General features: G+C 43.8%; 1 protein-coding gene across 6 annotated transcripts in view; it reads left to right on the top strand.

Annotated features, from left to right (window-relative positions):
• Positions 1 to 17728, top strand: part of Plcb4 (phospholipase C beta 4) — a 357655-nt gene that overhangs the window by 248072 nt on the left and 91855 nt on the right. For all 6 annotated transcript variants that reach the window (XM_050134224.1, XM_050134229.1, XM_050134227.1 and 3 more), the window contains exons 8-11: positions 9287 to 9366; positions 11681 to 11734; positions 16210 to 16291; positions 17149 to 17249. In XM_050134224.1, coding sequence (XP_049990181.1) covers positions 9287 to 9366; positions 11681 to 11734; positions 16210 to 16291; positions 17149 to 17249 — 317 coding nt within the window. The remainder of the gene's footprint in view (positions 1 to 9286; positions 9367 to 11680; positions 11735 to 16209; positions 16292 to 17148; positions 17250 to 17728) is intronic.

The following is a 17728-nucleotide window of genomic DNA, read 5'->3' as shown; positions in this document are numbered from 1 at the left end:
TAATATATGATAATGTTATAATATTATGTTATAAACATATTGTATATACAAATATTCCATAATCTGAAGAAATACCAAACACTTCTAGTCCTAAGTTTAGATATGTGTCAGACACTCTTCAAAGTGTTGTGCATACTATCTAATATCACAACAATGAAACTGAATGAGTGTTAACGATGGTCCTCCTGACATAGAAGAGATGTGGCCTTAAGCGTTGAACTTGCCCAGGTCCCATCAACTCTGATGTTATGCACCCTTGGTGCCAGGCTCTGCTCTTGGTCTCGAGTTCTAACCCTGCTGTGCTGCTCTCAGAGCTATAAAATTTTCTCATCAGTATAAAGACAGAAGTGTGACCAGTATGCTTTTACTGCAGTGCTTAAGTGAATAACTTTAATGAGGTTGGTATTCTGTGGGAGGTATACGCTTAGAAACATCTACCATCATAACACTGTTGATCAAGAGAGCACATTTGGAGGCAGGCACTCTTACCCTCATGGGGAGCTCAGTGAGGAGGGTTATGAGTGTTTAGCTATTTCCCACTTCCCTCCCTCCCTCCCTCCCTCCCTCCCTCCTTTCCTCCTTTCTTTTCCTTCCTCCCTTCCTTCTTTCTTTTTCTGTTGAAGGAGTACCTATTTAAATCTTTCAGAAACACTGCTCTGCAGACAGAATAACTATGTTATGAAGGTATCATTTAGCCGGATATTATTCCAGCAGTACCAAAACAATGATGCAGTCTTGGCATTCATTTATTAATTTGTGCCGTAACCATTCTATTTATTGTCAATGTGCCCTCTGGTTCCCACTATTGGATGAGTGTGTGGTGGGGACCTCCCCTTAAAGGATAGAACCTTAGATAACAAAATCCAAGGACAGAGGCTCTTTTTTTTTTAATCGCTTCTAATACTTCTTATGCTGAAAATCATGTTTTATGGGCTTACCTATAGATCTGACTTGTTTGGACTAAACAGGTTGGTGCTGGCTATCTGGACAGAACCAGTCAGAGAACCTCTGACTGATGTTTTGTAACATAGAAAGAAACTGGACAGGTAACATGATCTGCAGGTCAAAAGAACATTTACTTTGGTCTAAAATAATTTTCCAAACAGTGTCAGTTGGTGTATTATCTGGAGGAATGTGACCTTGGGCACCAGAGGTGAGGTTTCTATGGGGATGCATCTTCATGTATGGACTTGAACACACCAGCTGCCTCCTCATTCATTGCCATCAGGATGCTGCAATATCAACAGTTGAGACAAATATATCTCTAAGGAAACTAATGGTTTCTGATATATGAAGATTGATGTTCTTAGTTTTCTCAAAAATATAAAGTTCCTCAAATATTTTAGAGCACCCTGTATGAATGTCAGACGAGTGCTGTATGAAATAAATGGAATTACCTCGTTTTCTTCCAAATGCTCTTGGGGCTTTGTAGGGATATAGGTGTACCTCAGACTTCGAAGCATTAACACATGCCATTTATCTGAAGTCAGGAGATAAAAGCAAGCATAAAGCCTCTACATATATTGACTATGCCTAGGTTTTCTTTCTCCTATTTTATTTGTAACAGTCTGTGGAGTAAGTGGGGTAAGATTCTGTAGAAACAAAAGGATATGTTACAAGATATCTATGAAATCAATCTTAGGCAATGAACAAAACCTGAGTAATGCCAGTGGACAGATGGCATCTGAAGTGACACTTGCCTGAGTTATTACCGAGAACAGCACTGTGGTGTTTGCCCTCCCCTATCTAATGACTATTTAAAGGTCCTCTTTGACCTAACTCTCCAGTGTTGTCAAGATAACCAGCCAGACTGACTGGCTGTTTTGACTGTCTGAATGACTGCACTAATCCTGACCAGGAGTATCTAAATACCACCCAAGCCTTGCCAGCTCTGTCTGACAAACATGCCACCCATATGCATAGCCTGCTTGCTACCCAGCCACTCATCCTCCAATCCAGAAAGTGGTGTAGGAATCTGGTTTTTCTTTAGCTTTCTCCAGCTTCTCTCCTGAAAGGATGAAGACTGTCTATGGCTCGGAGACTTCCAGACCGTGTCAAGGAAAAGGCTCTGGTCCCTCTCTTCAACTCTCATAGCTCTCCATCCAAATTCAGACACATGGTGAAAATTTCAGTCATTTCCAGAGAGCTTCTGGGATTATGATTTGGTTGTCTTTCTCCACCGAGTTGCAGATAGACCTCTCTTACCTTCCTGGTCCCTTGCCTCGGGGGTGGTTTGCTAGTTGTTATTGCAACACAGGAATCTCACTGTGCATCTCGGGCTTTTCAGCTGGCTGTGCCTTAGCTCCATCATCATAGCCCAACTCTGTCATCTTCCTCTCTTTTTTCATGTCCATCATTGGAGGTGACTTTCAGGTTTCCTTGCCTAGTTTGTTCTTGCTGTTGACACTATCGTCTGTGTATTTGCATGCAGGAATCCCAGCACCTTGGGAGTTATGACAAGTGCCTGAATTTCTCTGTAGTAGAGCCAGGAGAAAGTAGACATGTTTTTTTTTAAACTTTATTATTGTTGTTGTTGTTATTAAAGTCTTATAGTTTCATACATGAATATAAGGTATTTAGGTGGTAACACAATTTAAGCTTGGTCTGTGGCACATAAACTTTTGTAGCCAGCTCCTATTTATTCAACCTCCATCCTCTGCAGTTTCTTAGTTCTTGGACCTCAGTCCTGTGCTGAAGGCTATGGTGACATGAGAATCTGAACTGTTGGTCACTGGCCCCTGGAATCTTTTGCTGACTGGAGTCAGTGGCCCAAGTCATAGTCTGATCATTATTACCACCATCCCGGGGCGTGTACCGGTCTCTGGTTTCTGTGGTATAGTCTGGTAAGCATTCTCCCAAGAAACCCACTCTTCATACTAGCTACTGTTTTAATTTTATGCACAAACTTCCCAATTTTGTTCATTAACAGGCTCTTTTCAGGCCGACCCATGCTGCCCATAGGATCCTAGAAACTAGCAGCTTGGGGTTTCCATGACTGTGTTGCATCTCCGTAACCAAGCTGCCTGTGGCAGTTTGCACTGCCATGGTAGTAGCTGAAACTCTCCATAAATGACTTTAGCAATGCAGTGGGGGAGATGGGTGCTTGAAAGGTTTTATCAAAAACCAAGGGATGAAGATTTCAAATATAGAAATGTTCTGAATGGCAGTACTCTATCTGAGGGTGGTTATTTCTCATTTGAACAACTTGATTCAAAAGCCTAATGGTTATTATACATAAATTATGTATAAGAAAAGTGAGTTATAATTAATATAAAGTTCCTGAGGGATAAGGCGGCACTCTCCTAATTCCGGCCCATCCTCCAGCAATCACGTCCCCTTCAGTTGTCTTCTTCTCTCATATGCATACTATCATGATTCTTATGTTAAAGTTGTCTGTAGGGTTAAAGTGCAGAATAATGGGGACCCGTAGGGAATTTCTGATAAGGACCTAGGAAGTACTTAAATCACTACCTCTAGAAACCTGCTCCAAAATTTCTTAAGTATTCACTAGCCTTCCCAACCATGACTGTGACCAAAATACACAGAGAAAGAACCCCAAAGGAGGGTTACTTGCCTCAAGGTGTTAGAAGGTTCGGTCCAGGGTTGTATGACATCTGTGATGGTTAGTGTCATAGAATCTAGAATCTGAGAGCTGAGTTTCTAGGCCTGCCTGCAGGGGATTGTCTTGACTATATTAATTAACGGGGTGGGGGGGACATCTTAATTGTGGTTGGGTCAGGCAGAGAGGATCCTGGACTGAATACATTGACGAAAAGGAGCTCAACATTAGCAAGCATTCATTACCCTCTGCTTTCTGACTGGATGTATGTGCCCAGCTGCACCAGCGAGGTCCTTGTTCCTTGGCTTCCCAGCCCTGATAGACTGCAGTTGAATTTTAAGCCAGAATAAACGTTTCTCCCTTAAGTTGCTTTTGTTGGAGCATACTTACAACATCAGCTTCCTTAAAGCTGTATATCCCACTGTGTTCATGCTTTGAACTTTTAGTCCCTAAGACAATGACATTATGGGATCTGGCCTTTAGGAGGAGATGGGATTGTGAGAGTGAGAAGTTTGGAGAGAAATAAAGGGAGTCCTGGGAGACACATGTCATTTTCCCACAATGTGCAGACATGGCTAGAGGACACTCTCTGTGAACCAGAACATGGGCACTCACTAAACACCGCATTTGCTGGTTCTTTGATCTCGGTCTTCCCAGCCTCCAGAAATATGAGAAATAAATGTATTTTTTTCTATAGGCCACCTAGTTATAGCATTTTATTATGGCTTAAACAGATTCCCACAGAAACAGCCTAGCTAGACCCTTCTGGATGGGGTAGTGGGATACTTAAGTTGGAATGAAGTACTTTTCAAATGAATATGCATAGGCTCACCTGGCAAATGTAGATGCTGGCATCGCCATCTGCTATGACACCCAAGACTACATTTCTAACAATTTCCCTGGAAATCTTGCTGCCCTTGGCTGAGAATCACAACTGAGTGGAGTGTTTGTGTCATGGTCCATGTGTGTCTATGTGTGTGTGTCTGTTTATCCATTTGTCTGTGTGTGTGTGTGTGTGTGTGTGTGTGTTTCCATGTGTCTGTATTATATGTTTAGAACTTGTTTCTTCAGTTGGACTTTACTGTAGATATAAGTTTCTGTCCCATCTGGTCCTGTAGCCGTTCAGTCCCAAATAAACAGAGCCTTATGTTAATTGTAAACTGATTGGCCTATTGTTCAGGCTTATTACTAACTGGCTCTTGCAATTTAAATTAACCTATAATTCTTAACTATGCTTAGCTGTGTGATTTGGTACCTTTCTCAAGAGGCATTCTCATCTTGCTCCCTCTATTTCTAATTGACAACTATGTCTCTGCCTTTCCTCTTCTTAGAAGCCACTGAGTCTGGTCCCCTGCTTATATTTCCTGCCTGGCTACTGGCCAATCAGTGTTTTATTAATCCAATATGAGTGATAAATCTTTATAATGTACAAGAGCATTATTTCACAGCAGTTTCCAGAAGAATCAACTGCAAAACTTAATTAGAAACAGATTTCTCTGGGCTGAGGCTATGGGTCAGTGTTAAAGCACTCACCTCCTGTTTGTGACACCCTACTTTACATGCCCCATCTCCAAAAATTAAAAATTAGAAACAGATTTCTTTTCCCTATTCTATGACACCCGATTCCTACATACTGAGTCAGGAGATTAGACATGACTGCTTACGTTTTAATAACTTATAAGTTATCCTGATTCTAATGCAGAAGGTGAGGGAAGGGAGGCATGGGGAGGGAGGGAGGGAGGGAGGGAGGGAGGGAGGGAGGGAGGAAGGAAGGAAGGAAGGAAGGAAGGAAGGAAGGAAGGAAGGAAGGGAGAGAAGCTCTCACAGTATATCCCAGGCTGGCACCTAGGTTTGCCAGTGTGTACCTCCACTCCTAGCTACTGGGGTACTTAAACTAGCAGGTCTATGGCAACTGTTGGGCATATTTCCTTGGGGTGATTCCCAGTACGTGTAGAGCAGGATCTGAAGAATGCAGTGAAATTGTGTTGGTGGTCTCCTGGGATGAATAAGAAGATTTGGGGTGATTTTGGCTCTAGAAAAACCTGAACTGGAACCTAGGACATGGAATAGGGAGGAGGAAGCTAAACCACAGTGCTGGCTTCCTGAGCTTTTCAGACCAATCTGACCTTGAACTTGCAGAGAACCCCTTGCCTGTGCCTTATTTTTTTTTTAAAGGAAAAACATTTCTGCTCAGTTTAAATTCGTGTGGTTTTAGTCTAGTTTTGTTGTAACTGCATGTTTCTGCATTCTCTTAATGGGGATGGGCTCTTTTTGTTTGGGACAGTGTTCCCTAGTGTTGTTCAGCAAGAAGATAGATAAGGAGGAAGGCCCAGACTTTTGCCAGGAGGTTGGGTGCTGTTTGACTGTCTGCGCGGAGAAAATAAGGTCAAGGAGTGCTAGAAAATAGTCTCCTACATGCCCAGAAAAATCCTTCAGATGTCTCCTCAAGGATTCTATTTTTCCTGAGAAGAGATACAAGTCTTAATTTAGAAAGGTTTAAAGAGTGAGAGAATAAAGGGGTTATTGGTGGTAGAATGTGTGTTTAGTGTGCTCAAGGTGTTGGCTTCAATATTCAGCACAAATAAAATAAATAAAACTAAATTTTAAAAGGTGAGAGAGTTTAGTGAAGCTACAGTCTGCCAGAACAGCAGAGAAACCACACCCCACTTTCATGGTCAGGTGCTGCTTCGTGCCATGGCCAAGTTATGTTGCACCCAGGTTGCTTGTGTCTACTCAGGACAAGATTATGAGAAAGTGACCAATGTGGCAGGCCTAAGGCCCCAACAGGCCTGGCTGTTACCCAAGGGCTCCAAGATGCACCTCTAAAGGTGTAATGCTGATAAATTATTCAAGCTTATTTTAAGCAATTCAAACAGGTATATCTTAAATCACCATTTTAAAACTGTTAATCTGGCAATAATCAAAGCGTCAACATGCTTGTAACTCACACCTAGCAAAACTTTAACGAAAACTCTGGGACTCTACTGACACCTGCTGGCATCTCTCTATTTAATGTCTGAAAAGAACGTTTGCCTAGCACTAATGCTTTTCCTATAGTCACTAGGACTCAGTATACTGTGTGTTTGACTTGAGTAGTGGCAGGGAGCTGGGGGAGGCATGAAAGAGCTCTCCTTCATTAGACAGGGAGAGGTGGACCAAGCCACTGAGTGAAAATACCCCAACAGGAAGGCCTGCCACAGCTCTGTAACTGCCCCTGCTCTGCCCAGGCTCTGCCCCTGCTCTGTGACTCTGGGCAAGGCCCCAGGTCTTGCTTTCATCTTTGCAAAGTGAATACAGCACAGCCTCCATGCCCAGTGCTGAGCAGATCCTGAGGGTGTTGGTGGCGTTTGCTACTGCATGGGTCTTGTGGTGACCCCAAAGGTCATTACCTTTCCATTCTAATAAACAAGAGTCTTCACCAATGCTGTTTAAAAAAAAAAAAAAATGGATGAAGGCGGCTTAAACCTCCTGAATGTCCCCCACCCCCACCCAGTGTCCTGAGGTTATTTCTAGAAACAACTAAATTAGCACGATCAAAAACAGCAGTGTTGTTTTCTCTGCCCCGGCCACTTGCCCTAGGAAACTGGGGACTTTGTTCTGTGTTTTGGAACATAACTCAAACCTTCAGGTTGAGAAAATGCCCTCGGTTAATGCCATCCAAATTGTTTGTGCTTTTTCTGTCTGCTCCTGGGAAACTGTGTGGGCCCGTGGTTTGTTAGGCCAATAACAGGATATTCGAGAATCTCTCGGGAACCAAGTCCATATTTAGCCTGAAGGAGGACCAGAGGTCTGATGATGAGAAACGAAGCAATTCTTTAAAGCTCCCCTTTCATTTCTTTTTCTCTCTCTGTCCCCAGACCTTACCTGTTTTGTTGAAGCTTTTGATGCTCTTTGCAGTTCTCAGAAAAAAAAAAAAAAGGTCTTTGTCAGCTGCAGAAGGAAAGATGCCTCTCAGAGGCCCTCTATCGCCCACCAGAAAGCTGTTAGCAATGACTGGAACATTCAGAGGCAGCAAGAGCCACTAGCTTCACAGCCAACAGGATGACACCTATAAAAGAAATAGGCGCTAGTGAGGATGTAGGAGTTAGCACCCTCATGCACTGTTGGTAGAAATGGAGAATGACATAGCTGTCACGGAAAGCAGCGTGGCATCTCCCTTTAAAGTTAAAAGAATTCTCGTGTGATCCTATGGGCACTTAATGCAAAATAGTTTATATCATTATTTACAGTATCCAAAGTGAAGAAGGAGCTCAGGTGCCCATCGAAGGAAGACGGGGTGGATGATCCATGTTTAACATGATTCACATGTTAAATGAGAGCATTATGCCTAGAGAAGTAAGCCAGTCAGAACATGGCAAATCCTACGTGATTAGTCTTGTTTGAGATGCCTAGCATAAGTCTGTGTTTTTGCATAGACACAAAAATCAGAATGGTGGCTCGTGGGGGTCAAGGGGAAGGCACAGATGGTGGGGATGGGTGCAGGACTTGCTGAATTTTCTAATGCCCCTGAGAGAGAAACATTTAGGTTCTGCATGTTTTACCAAAATTAAAATGAGAAGACAGCAAATACCAAAACCCAAACCCCACACTCATATAACTCAGTCAGCAGCTCAGGCCTTGTACAGATGAAATCTCCCATTCCTCATGGCATGAAGCCTGGTGCTCTTGGGAAGTGCTGTGCAGCTGGAACTTCTGTGGTGACAACTGTGTTTCTCCCGGGCACTCTCGGCACGGTGCCTAGAAGCCTTGTCATGGCTTTGGAACACTTGCGTGCTAGCTGTGACAGCCGGTTAGATCTGTTCAACTTGAGTTTAAGGCATCATGCGATCAATGAGAGCAGAGTTCACATTTATGTTACCACCCATCCAGAATACTGTTCTTCCATTGGCTCTAGATGTAAACCCAGGGAGGGAAGGGAAGGGATGGCCTGGAGAGGAGCCTTAACTCTGTTCATTCCTAGGCATCAGTTACAAAGCATGCTGCCAAGGTGTCACTCTTTGGGGGCATTCATTAGTGTCAGATGTTGGACCCACGAGCAGTGCTGGCTTTAGTTCATGGGCTAGCCTTCTCTAGTAAAATGCCCTTTTACAGACCCAAAGTTCTTCCCTGACATCCTCCATCTGTCTTCACTTTTCCTTGTAATCCCATGGAGCGATGGTATGAGCTACAGTTGAGGCCCAAGTCCTTATACAGAAATTGTGTGAGCACATCCCTGCCTGCTCTGGCTACCCTCATAGCAGGCAAGAAATCATTTTACTTTTTAAGGCTTTGCTGGAAAATGCAGACAGGTAACCTATGTAAGCAGTGCAGATGGAGCGAATCAGACGGAGCTGTAATGAAGGGCCTCCTCACATTGCCCTCTAAGATGGAGGAGGTAAATGTATCAGCATGTACTGTTCAGATGGCTTAGAAAGAGCTGAGCAGCTAAAATGATAAGGCTTATATTTAAACAGGCTGCAAGTAGAAAGCTTAGCAAGTCAAGCAGTGGGTGGCATCTTTTTGAGGCAATCCAGTCTTTCTTTCATGCCTTGTAGATGCCACAGGAAGAATGAAAGCTGTATATTAAAGAATAAAATGCAAGCATGTAAAATATAGATGCTGTGTGGTAGAAGGGGAGGGAAGGAGAGTGTGTGGTTTGATTGCACAGAGGAGGCGGGCTGTCTAATAAAAACACTGTACCTGCTGCAGAAGATTGCTCACTGGGATTTTTTTTTCTTCTATTTTCAGCAATGGGTGGAAGGCCTGAGATCAATCATTCACAACTTCAGGGCAAACAACGTCAGTCCGATGACATGCCTCAAGAAACAGTGAGTTTTGTTTGCAATACCTCTTGTTCTTAGAAACTGTCTACCAAGTGTTCTGATCACGAGGTAAAGACTGCACTGCCTATGATCGGGCCAATCCTAGCCTGCCTTTCCTTCTGAACCCCTGAATTTGGAAGGTGACACACACGCCTGTATTTATACCACTTATCCAGGCACATGTGATGACTCCCCTTCACAAAACATGCATCAAAAAAAAAAAAAAAAAAAAAAAAAAGGTTGATGCACAAAAGCCACTGGCCACTCGGTCCTCTAAGTGTTACAAGCATTGGGTTTATGCCTCCTAAACTCCGTCTTCTGCTAGGTGTCTCTGCATGCCCGGCTGGGGGCGAGGGTATCTCAGGTCTCCACTGCGTCAAGGCGACAGTTTGAGGCTATAGCCAGGAGAAACATTTGAAAACGCACCTGCTGCTGAGGTATAGCAGGAAGTCCTTCCCCCAGCAATACCGCTTCCTGTTTAACATGCAATCACGGATCTCAGGGTTCTTTGAAATGTCTTTCTAAAATTTCAGTCAGTGATTCAGTCAAGGCCTGAAGATCTTACTGCAGCTCTCTGTTCCTGGACTCCCAAGTGGTCTCCTACACTGATAGAGCTGTATCCCTGCTCAGGGTCAAGTGACAGTTTCTCAGATAGAAATCCCAGATAACCAGGGGTCCATAATTGTATGTGACTGCCTGCTTTTGTAGGGGCTGTGGGTGGCAGGTAGCGGTGAGGTACCACAGCAAGCATATGTAGACCTTGTGGAGACAGTCATCCCCTTCTGAAAAACAAGGCCCTAGCACCGAGAGAGCGACCCACTGATTCGTTGCCTTACTCTGGGGGCCCTCAGTCCTTTGGGCACTTCCTTCTCCTGTCTCTTAGATGTTCAGCAGGTGCTGTAAACCCCAGCTTTGCCACTTTGGGCAAAATCCTTAACTTTACAGTCCTCCACCGGAGAACCGGATCACCACGTAATGAAAGCAGAAAGCCTCTCGAAAGCTCGTCTTCCCATTTGCTGTGCAGCTGCCTCCCATCCCTCAGTCATTGTGCTTATTTCCTTAGCGAGAACCTAGAGACTGTTTCCTACTGTGAATGGAAAGCGTACTTACACTTGAGTGGCCAACAGACACCAGTTCTTTTTTTTTTTTTTTTTTTTTTTTTTTGGTTTTTCGAGACAGGGTTTCTCTGTGGTTTTGGAGCCTGTCCTGGAACTAGCTCTTGTAGACCAGGCTGGTCCCGAACTCACAGAGATCTGCCTGCCTCTGCTTCCCGAGTGCTGGGATTAAAGGCATGCGCCACCACCACCCGGCTCTAGACACCAGTTCTTTAGGCAATGGAGCTTCTGTTCACCCAGCCACAGGCTGCTTACCCACTGTGCGTCCTCTCCAGAGGATGCGTCTCCAGAGGAAGTCCCCATGCCTGGGAGATTGTACTCCTGTTGCCATGGCTAACTGAAACAGGGTAACAGAGCCAACCCCTACACCACCAAGGCTAGTGGCGCATATCCTATGAGGTCATGTATAAACTAACTGAAACCCAAGTTTGCGTAAGCCAGTTCCCTGCCCGTTCTGCTTCCCTCACTCACTTAGTCTCTAAAACGTACCCCAAACAAAATAGCAACCTGTGCTTCTGGAACTAAGATAGAAACTTCCGCAAAGGTGTGATGCTCTGCAGACTGTTAGCGCCAAGAAATAATAGGAATAGGCGTCATTGACTGAGAACAGTCTCAGTTCCAAGATGTACGGGAAAGTTCTCGTTCCCCACATGTCCCAAGAACTTGGGGAAAGCAGAGTTACCCACCACTCTGAGGAAGTCTCTGAGGACTGAAGACTAAGCAAGGCTCCCACTCATTAACCATCCTACCTTTGGTAGCAGGGAATGGTGAATCCCCATTGGTTCTCAGAGCGAGGCTAGACACTGGCATTACTTGTCACCCAGGTGTTTCACTGAAGAGGAAACCCGGCACAAGCGTGAACAGGCACCATGGTTTGCTCAGTACAGACATTCAAGTTCTAATTCCCCTAGGGGTGTGACATTTTTAAATATAGGACTCTATAGTTTAAATTTGAATTCCAAACGATAGATATTTTACGATAAATATGTTGTAAGTGTTACCAAGACGTATTAAAATATTGTGTAACTTGAGTTCAATTCATATTTTACTGAGTGCAATAGAATCTGAGGGCCCTCAATTTGTCTCCTAATCATCTGAGTTTTAGATTAGACGTTCTGTATGAAGAAGGCTTTATTCAAAGTGCTTAATGATCCGGAGCGGGTGCTGGTTGGACGCTCTGAGGCAGTGTTCCTCTTCTTTTCCAGCTGGATGAAACTGGCGTTTCTGACCAACACGAGTGGTAAAATTCCAGTGAGAAGGTAAGTGAGACATTCTTTGCGGCTCGCCTCGCTGTCACCATCCCGAGACCCAGCCTGCTATAATGTGACTGCATGCGCTCATTGCCTTCAAGATATTTCTGGAAGCTTAGGTTCTGTCGTTTCATAGTTCAATTTGTAACAATCAGCAGTGGAAATAAAGTTGCACCTCCCCCAGAACAGGACGCATCAACTGTGGTAAAGGATGTTTGAAATGTAGCGCTGAATTTTAATCTGTGACTAACCGGGCTCTCACGATTCATGTTGTGTCCTTCCACTTATCTGAGCAACAGCTACCTCCCTCCCTCCGGCTAGAGCCCCCCATTGTGAAGGTGCACCATGGCAAGTCAGTGCCTCTGGCCAACACCTCCCCGTCCAAGGTTGCTGCTCATTTGGTCCCTAGAGGAGGTGGGGCTTCCCCTAAATTCAGCTGCCTGCCTATACACAGCAGAAGCTTATTTCTCACTGTTTGGGAGGCCGATGCATGACCAGGGTGCCATCAGGGCTTCCAAATTGCAAACTGATTTCCTCCAGGGGTGCCCTTACCTGAAGAGGGCCAGAGAACTGTCTTATGTGCACTTTTATAATGTGCTAGTCCCAATCCCAAGGACAGCAAAACCACCTCCCAGAGGGCCCCCGATATCAGCACAGTAGAGTTCCATTAGATTTTCACGTTGGACGAGCTTCCTCCCTCACCAGCCCTAGTGAACAGTGACAGAAAACAAAAGGCAGATGGAACCCGAAAGGAAGAGGGTGTGAGCCAGACACGTCTTCCCCACGTGTTCTCAAATAGTTCTGGCACATTTCGTTCTGGGAGGAGTCCCTACGCTTCCCTCTTTTCTGTGTCTCACTTCCTTTCACAGTTCAGGGTTTGCTAATGGCCCATGTGTCTCTGTCAGGTCTTGTGAGGGTAGCTATGGAAATTCTTGACGAAACTCTCCCGGGTCATATTACTTGATGTTTATGCAAGCATTCATGGACATCAAAGAAGCTGGGCTCAGCCCTAGGGCATCGTCTGTCCACATGAGACCAGGAGATATGTGCCCTTTAGCCTGAAGCAAACACAGACTCCCCGTATACCAGCCCACGCCTCCCATGATTTTTCGACTCAAATTCATGTTGATGTTGTCTTTGGAAATGATGTTAGTAAAGACATAGACTGACAAACAACGATTTTCCTAGACTGATCCATCTTTAGCACACAAGACAAACAAGTCAGCAAGTGCAGAACGTTTGAATGGGTAGATGCAATTCAGCTGTGGCATTCTGGCTACTCCTGGTCATTTCCAGGGTCATTTCCCCGCTTCTCTATCTACGTACTTCATTCTACACCAAGGTTTCTATTCTGTACTCCTGTGCAAATGTTTCCGTCCCCCCTTACATCATCATACAGAGAAGAAACACCCTAGATACCATCATTTTTCTCAGTTCTATAGCTATGGGGATCATGAACTTAAGCTCCCAGGTGACTTGTCTGCAATACGTATTTATGGGAAACTAGAATACATAGATACCACGAGGATGACCCTGTGCAGTATATTTTCTATGAAACCTTTCATGATTGCTTACTAGGCTGCAGACCCCAAACGTTTGTTGTGGTCTTTAACAGATCCATATATAGGGTTCTTTGCTGCCTTGCTACTGCTCAAGTGAAGGAAGGTTTTCAATAATATTTTTTCAAACAAGTCAGCTTTTTAGAAGTTTATTTTTAGGAAAAAAAAAATCCCTGTGAGCACCCCTGTGGGGAAGACATTTCAGAAGGATCCTTATTTTATTGAAAACTTTCCTAAACATGAACAACAGAGAGGTAGTTAGTCATTGTTCCCGAGAAGTCTTGCCACACAGACAATGCATAGCCATGCTTTAGAGAGTATATATGGAAGTGAGAGGGACTGTTGTGCTTCATTCAGTTTCTTTTTCCATGATAAAGATGGAAAAAAAACGGACTGAGTGGAAACGGGAAGATTATGATCCAGGTGCCTCTCACCAGTAACTCTGGCGCCACTCGTCTGCCTTCTGCCCATCATGTTATCACACCACAGTTCCGGTTCTCTGGGTCCCCGGGCAGCTTGTTCACATCCAAAATCATCACCACCACTTTGCTAGAAATGGCCTAGCTATTTTGGCGTTGTCTTTAGCTCTTTTGACGTGTTTTGTTTTGTTTTGTTTTTTAGCTTTTCATTATTAATAGGTGCTTAACACAAGCCACCTGTGACTTGGGGGTCAGGCTGTGAGAATTGATGTAGAATTGATACCAAGCCAACGAAAGGCAGATAACTCTCTTGGTAGATGGTCTTCCAAGCATTACGTGCAAATCGTCCTGAATGTTTTAATGGATGTGAAGGATAAACACTTTTTAAAATGTCACTTCCTCACCACCATTCTGGGGTTTTAAAATGGAAACTATTAATATAATGCACATTGTGTTAAAAAGGGATCTGGCTTCGTAGTCGTTGTGTGGCTTAGGAAAGGCCCCTGCTCTTGAACATTAAATCAGACTATAGTACCCAGGAAATTGCAGGGATGATGGAGGAAGGAGCCTAGCTCCTTGCCTCTTGTTTCTTTTCTTTTTCTGCCTATGACCTTGCACATCCTGCCTTTCTCTCAGACGCACCTGCTTACCGAAGTTCATCCTCCCACTTAGACCACGCTTGGAAAATAACTTTGCTGTCTAACATTCCTTGTAACCCAGAATGTGACCTATGACTAGAGACTTGAGTGATGGAGACTTACATTCTTGTGGACAGTGTCTGGAGGAGCTAGTAAAGGAAAGGCCAAGAACCTCGGGTATAATAATATTAGCAACATGGTTTGCACGATCCATCCATCCACATCCTGAAGGTGCAGCACCGTACAAAGTGCAGTGCCCTGCTCCTTAACTGGAAGTCTTTTGTGACTGTGTCAGAAGTTGGTGTGCAAAAGTCTTAGAAACACTGAAGGCCACATATGGGCACAAAGTGGACTCCATACTTCCTACCTCATGGCCACAGTGGTCAGTTTCACCGTGTCATAACCATTCCTGTCTAATCCAGCAGCCTTGAGTAGGCTGGGAGACCCCCAAGATTGCCACACACAAATTATTCACCCTAACCTTGCTGTGGCCTCTCAATTATTATATCAATGCATACTTTGATAAAGTCCCATTGAGTAGCCACTTTGGAAAGGTCAAATGGTATCTACTCCAAGTCGGTATTTAAGAGTTGAATGAACTCTCCAGACTTAAGAAAATATAGACATGCCCCTCTGCTAGAAAGCCATTATCTGCTTTCCTTGCTCGCCTGGCACACCTGCGCTCCACTGTTAGCCTCCTGTATGTGTAAATACATTTGTCTCAAGAACACTTAGAAAACTTCTTGGAGCCTTCATGGACCTAATATAAAACTATAATGGTTTAAACAGACACATCTGGATGCATTTATCTAAAGCTCCTTCCTCTGGGTCTAATTCGGTAAGCTGCACTCAGCAGCTGAAGCGGTGCTTTCTCACACTCACCAAGAGGAACTGGCTGTCAGTGCCTGCGTTCACTGAACAGAAACAGTGGGAAGTACGTGAAGGATGGGTGTGAGATGCTAATGCTCCATTGAAAAGCCACATTTCACAGTTGAAATTCATCTTCATCTTCAGTGAAGCCTGCCCATCTAAATTTAGCCTTTCAAGGTCCATAGTAATTCATGACCTGGGCTTTTAATCTATGAGCAAATAAGCCCCCTGGATAGGCAGAGACAAAACTGGTTGCCATGTGCACAAGGTGTCTGGCTAACAAATATCCCCTAACCTTCCATGCAGATAGTTTTCATTGTATCTCCGACACATCTATTATGTGTGTAGGGTGTTCTCTCCTCCTTTTACATAAGGAAGTTTGGCCATTAAGGTGTTAAAATTTGACTAGCATTTTTAGTGCAATTTACTACCAAAATTAACTAGTACAAATTAGTTAAAAGGCTATTCAGAAATGCCATGTCTTAGGAAGTGTCATGATTCTGATGAAATAATTAATTGGATCCTGGTAAAATCCTAGACCTTTAGAAGGCTAGCATAGCAGGATGTCTCAAGGGAGTTTAAACAGCCAAAATATGTCTGGTACTGGGTGTCCACTGTCGTGAATATGCAGGCCAGGAGAACAGGAGCCACAGGCCTTCCCTACATGCAAACCTCATTCACATGCACTTTGAGAGCCGCTAGACCATCAGCCACTTTCCTGTTTCTTCCCAACAACACCAGTTCTTAGGTTTTAAATGGATCGTTGCATTTGTCCAACGCCTACTTGTTCGCAAGCACCGAAAGGACTAGAATTGGCTCTGGTAACCAGAGAGAAGAGTTAATGTGGGGTTATGTAAAACACTGTCAACTAAAAGATAGTTTTATTTTTTTTCCTTCTCCCTAAACCAATCATCTCTAAGGTATTTGGACTGTTGCATCAGAGAAAAGAGAATGAGCAGTAACTCGTTGTTTTTTTTTTTTTTTCTCTCCTGCTCTAGTATTACTAGAACCTTTGCATCAGGGAAAACGGAAAAGGTGATCTTTCAAGCCCTCAAGGAATTGGGTCTGCCCAGCGGAAAGGTATTGGCCGACTTAACCGTATTCCTAAACCGTTGTCACTGTTGTTTGTTGGTCCACTCATCTGTGATAAGCTAGGTTACTGTGTTAAACGGGCATCAGTGGGAGCCAGTGACACAGAGAACAGTTAATTTTCCTTCTCACCTTCCACTGACCATGGTCACACTTTTTAAAGTGTTTTCAAGTCCAACCATTTCACTTCAAGACGATTTTTTGTCAACTTTATTAAGGTGAGATGGAAAGGGGGCAGCTGTTCTTCCTAGTTTATGGAGTTTATTTTAGAACAGCCAGCCACACCGCCTTAGCCTAGCCTAGCATCAGCGTGAATTATTAACTAATAAATTCAGTTCCTCCGCACAGCCTTGCAGGATTTCATGAAGGATTCCTTTCTGTCTTATCCATTTATGCTGACGACCCTTTGTATTCGAGCCACTGAAATTAATTTTTGTACTGCAAGAGAGACGTGTATCTCCAACTCTGTTTAAAAGTCTTATTTGAAAGTTACATTTCAGTGTGGCAGGTAAATCCCAAAGGTTGCTCTGTGATCCTCTAAAAATTCACAAAATCGGTGTCATTAAATATTGGACTTGATTATCCCATACCCACTACGGGAGCACTTACTTTCCTCCCTCAAGAAGAGAGAGAGAAATTTCTGTATATTCGATCACTGAGAGATTTCCCAGAGAAAGCCGTGCTGGAGGCAGGTGTCACCAAGTGTCTCACGTGTCACCCACGCCATCGTGATCGCTGGGGAAGTCTCATTTGCTGTGCCCAGGGCTTTACTTCAGGACCTTATAGATCATCGCTTTTAAGAAGGGAAAAGATGTTCCTTCAATGCCTGTCCCTTTTCTTCTCCACAGAACGATGAAATTGAGCCTGCCGCATTTACTTATGAAAAGTTCTATGAACTGACACAAAAGATTTGTCCTCGGACAGACATAGAAGACCTTTATAAAAAAATGTAAGTTCTCGTTGTAAGGAAGTGTTATGCAGCGCTATCTTTGCCCCTATAAATTTTGAAACCATCTTTGCAGTAATCTTTAAGTATATGTCTCTAGCTCTAGTATATCTAGTCAGGGTTACATTTTTCACCCCTTAATTTATTAGTATAGAAATCCACTCTGAGGGTTTGTTTTTTCTTTAAAGAAACTTTGACATAGATTAATTACAGCACTTGGAACGTCCCCCCCTCCCCGGCATTGGCTTTACTAACGACCTACAATTTTAACCTGCTCCTTTAGGTATTAACCCATTATGTGAACTAACTAGATTCGATTTGGATGGAATGTTAATATGTGGTTGAGAAGTCCATTCATTCCAGTTAATTTCAAATGGATGACTTACATGTTGTTTCTGAAGGAATGTCTTTTGGTAGAGCTAAAGAACTGCATATTACAGGCAATTTCTGTGACCTAGTGGGAATGCTGTCTTTCCTTTGTC

The sequence above is a fragment of the Alexandromys fortis genome, unplaced genomic scaffold (genome assembly GCF_014885135.2).
Source record: "Alexandromys fortis isolate MF-2015 unplaced genomic scaffold, M_Fortis_MF-2015_v1.1 scaffold_6, whole genome shotgun sequence".
In the NCBI taxonomy this organism is placed as follows: Eukaryota; Metazoa; Chordata; class Mammalia; order Rodentia; family Cricetidae; genus Alexandromys; species Alexandromys fortis.
The sequence above is the reverse complement of the archived record's forward strand: the minus strand, read 5'-3'. Positions and strand labels throughout refer to the sequence as shown.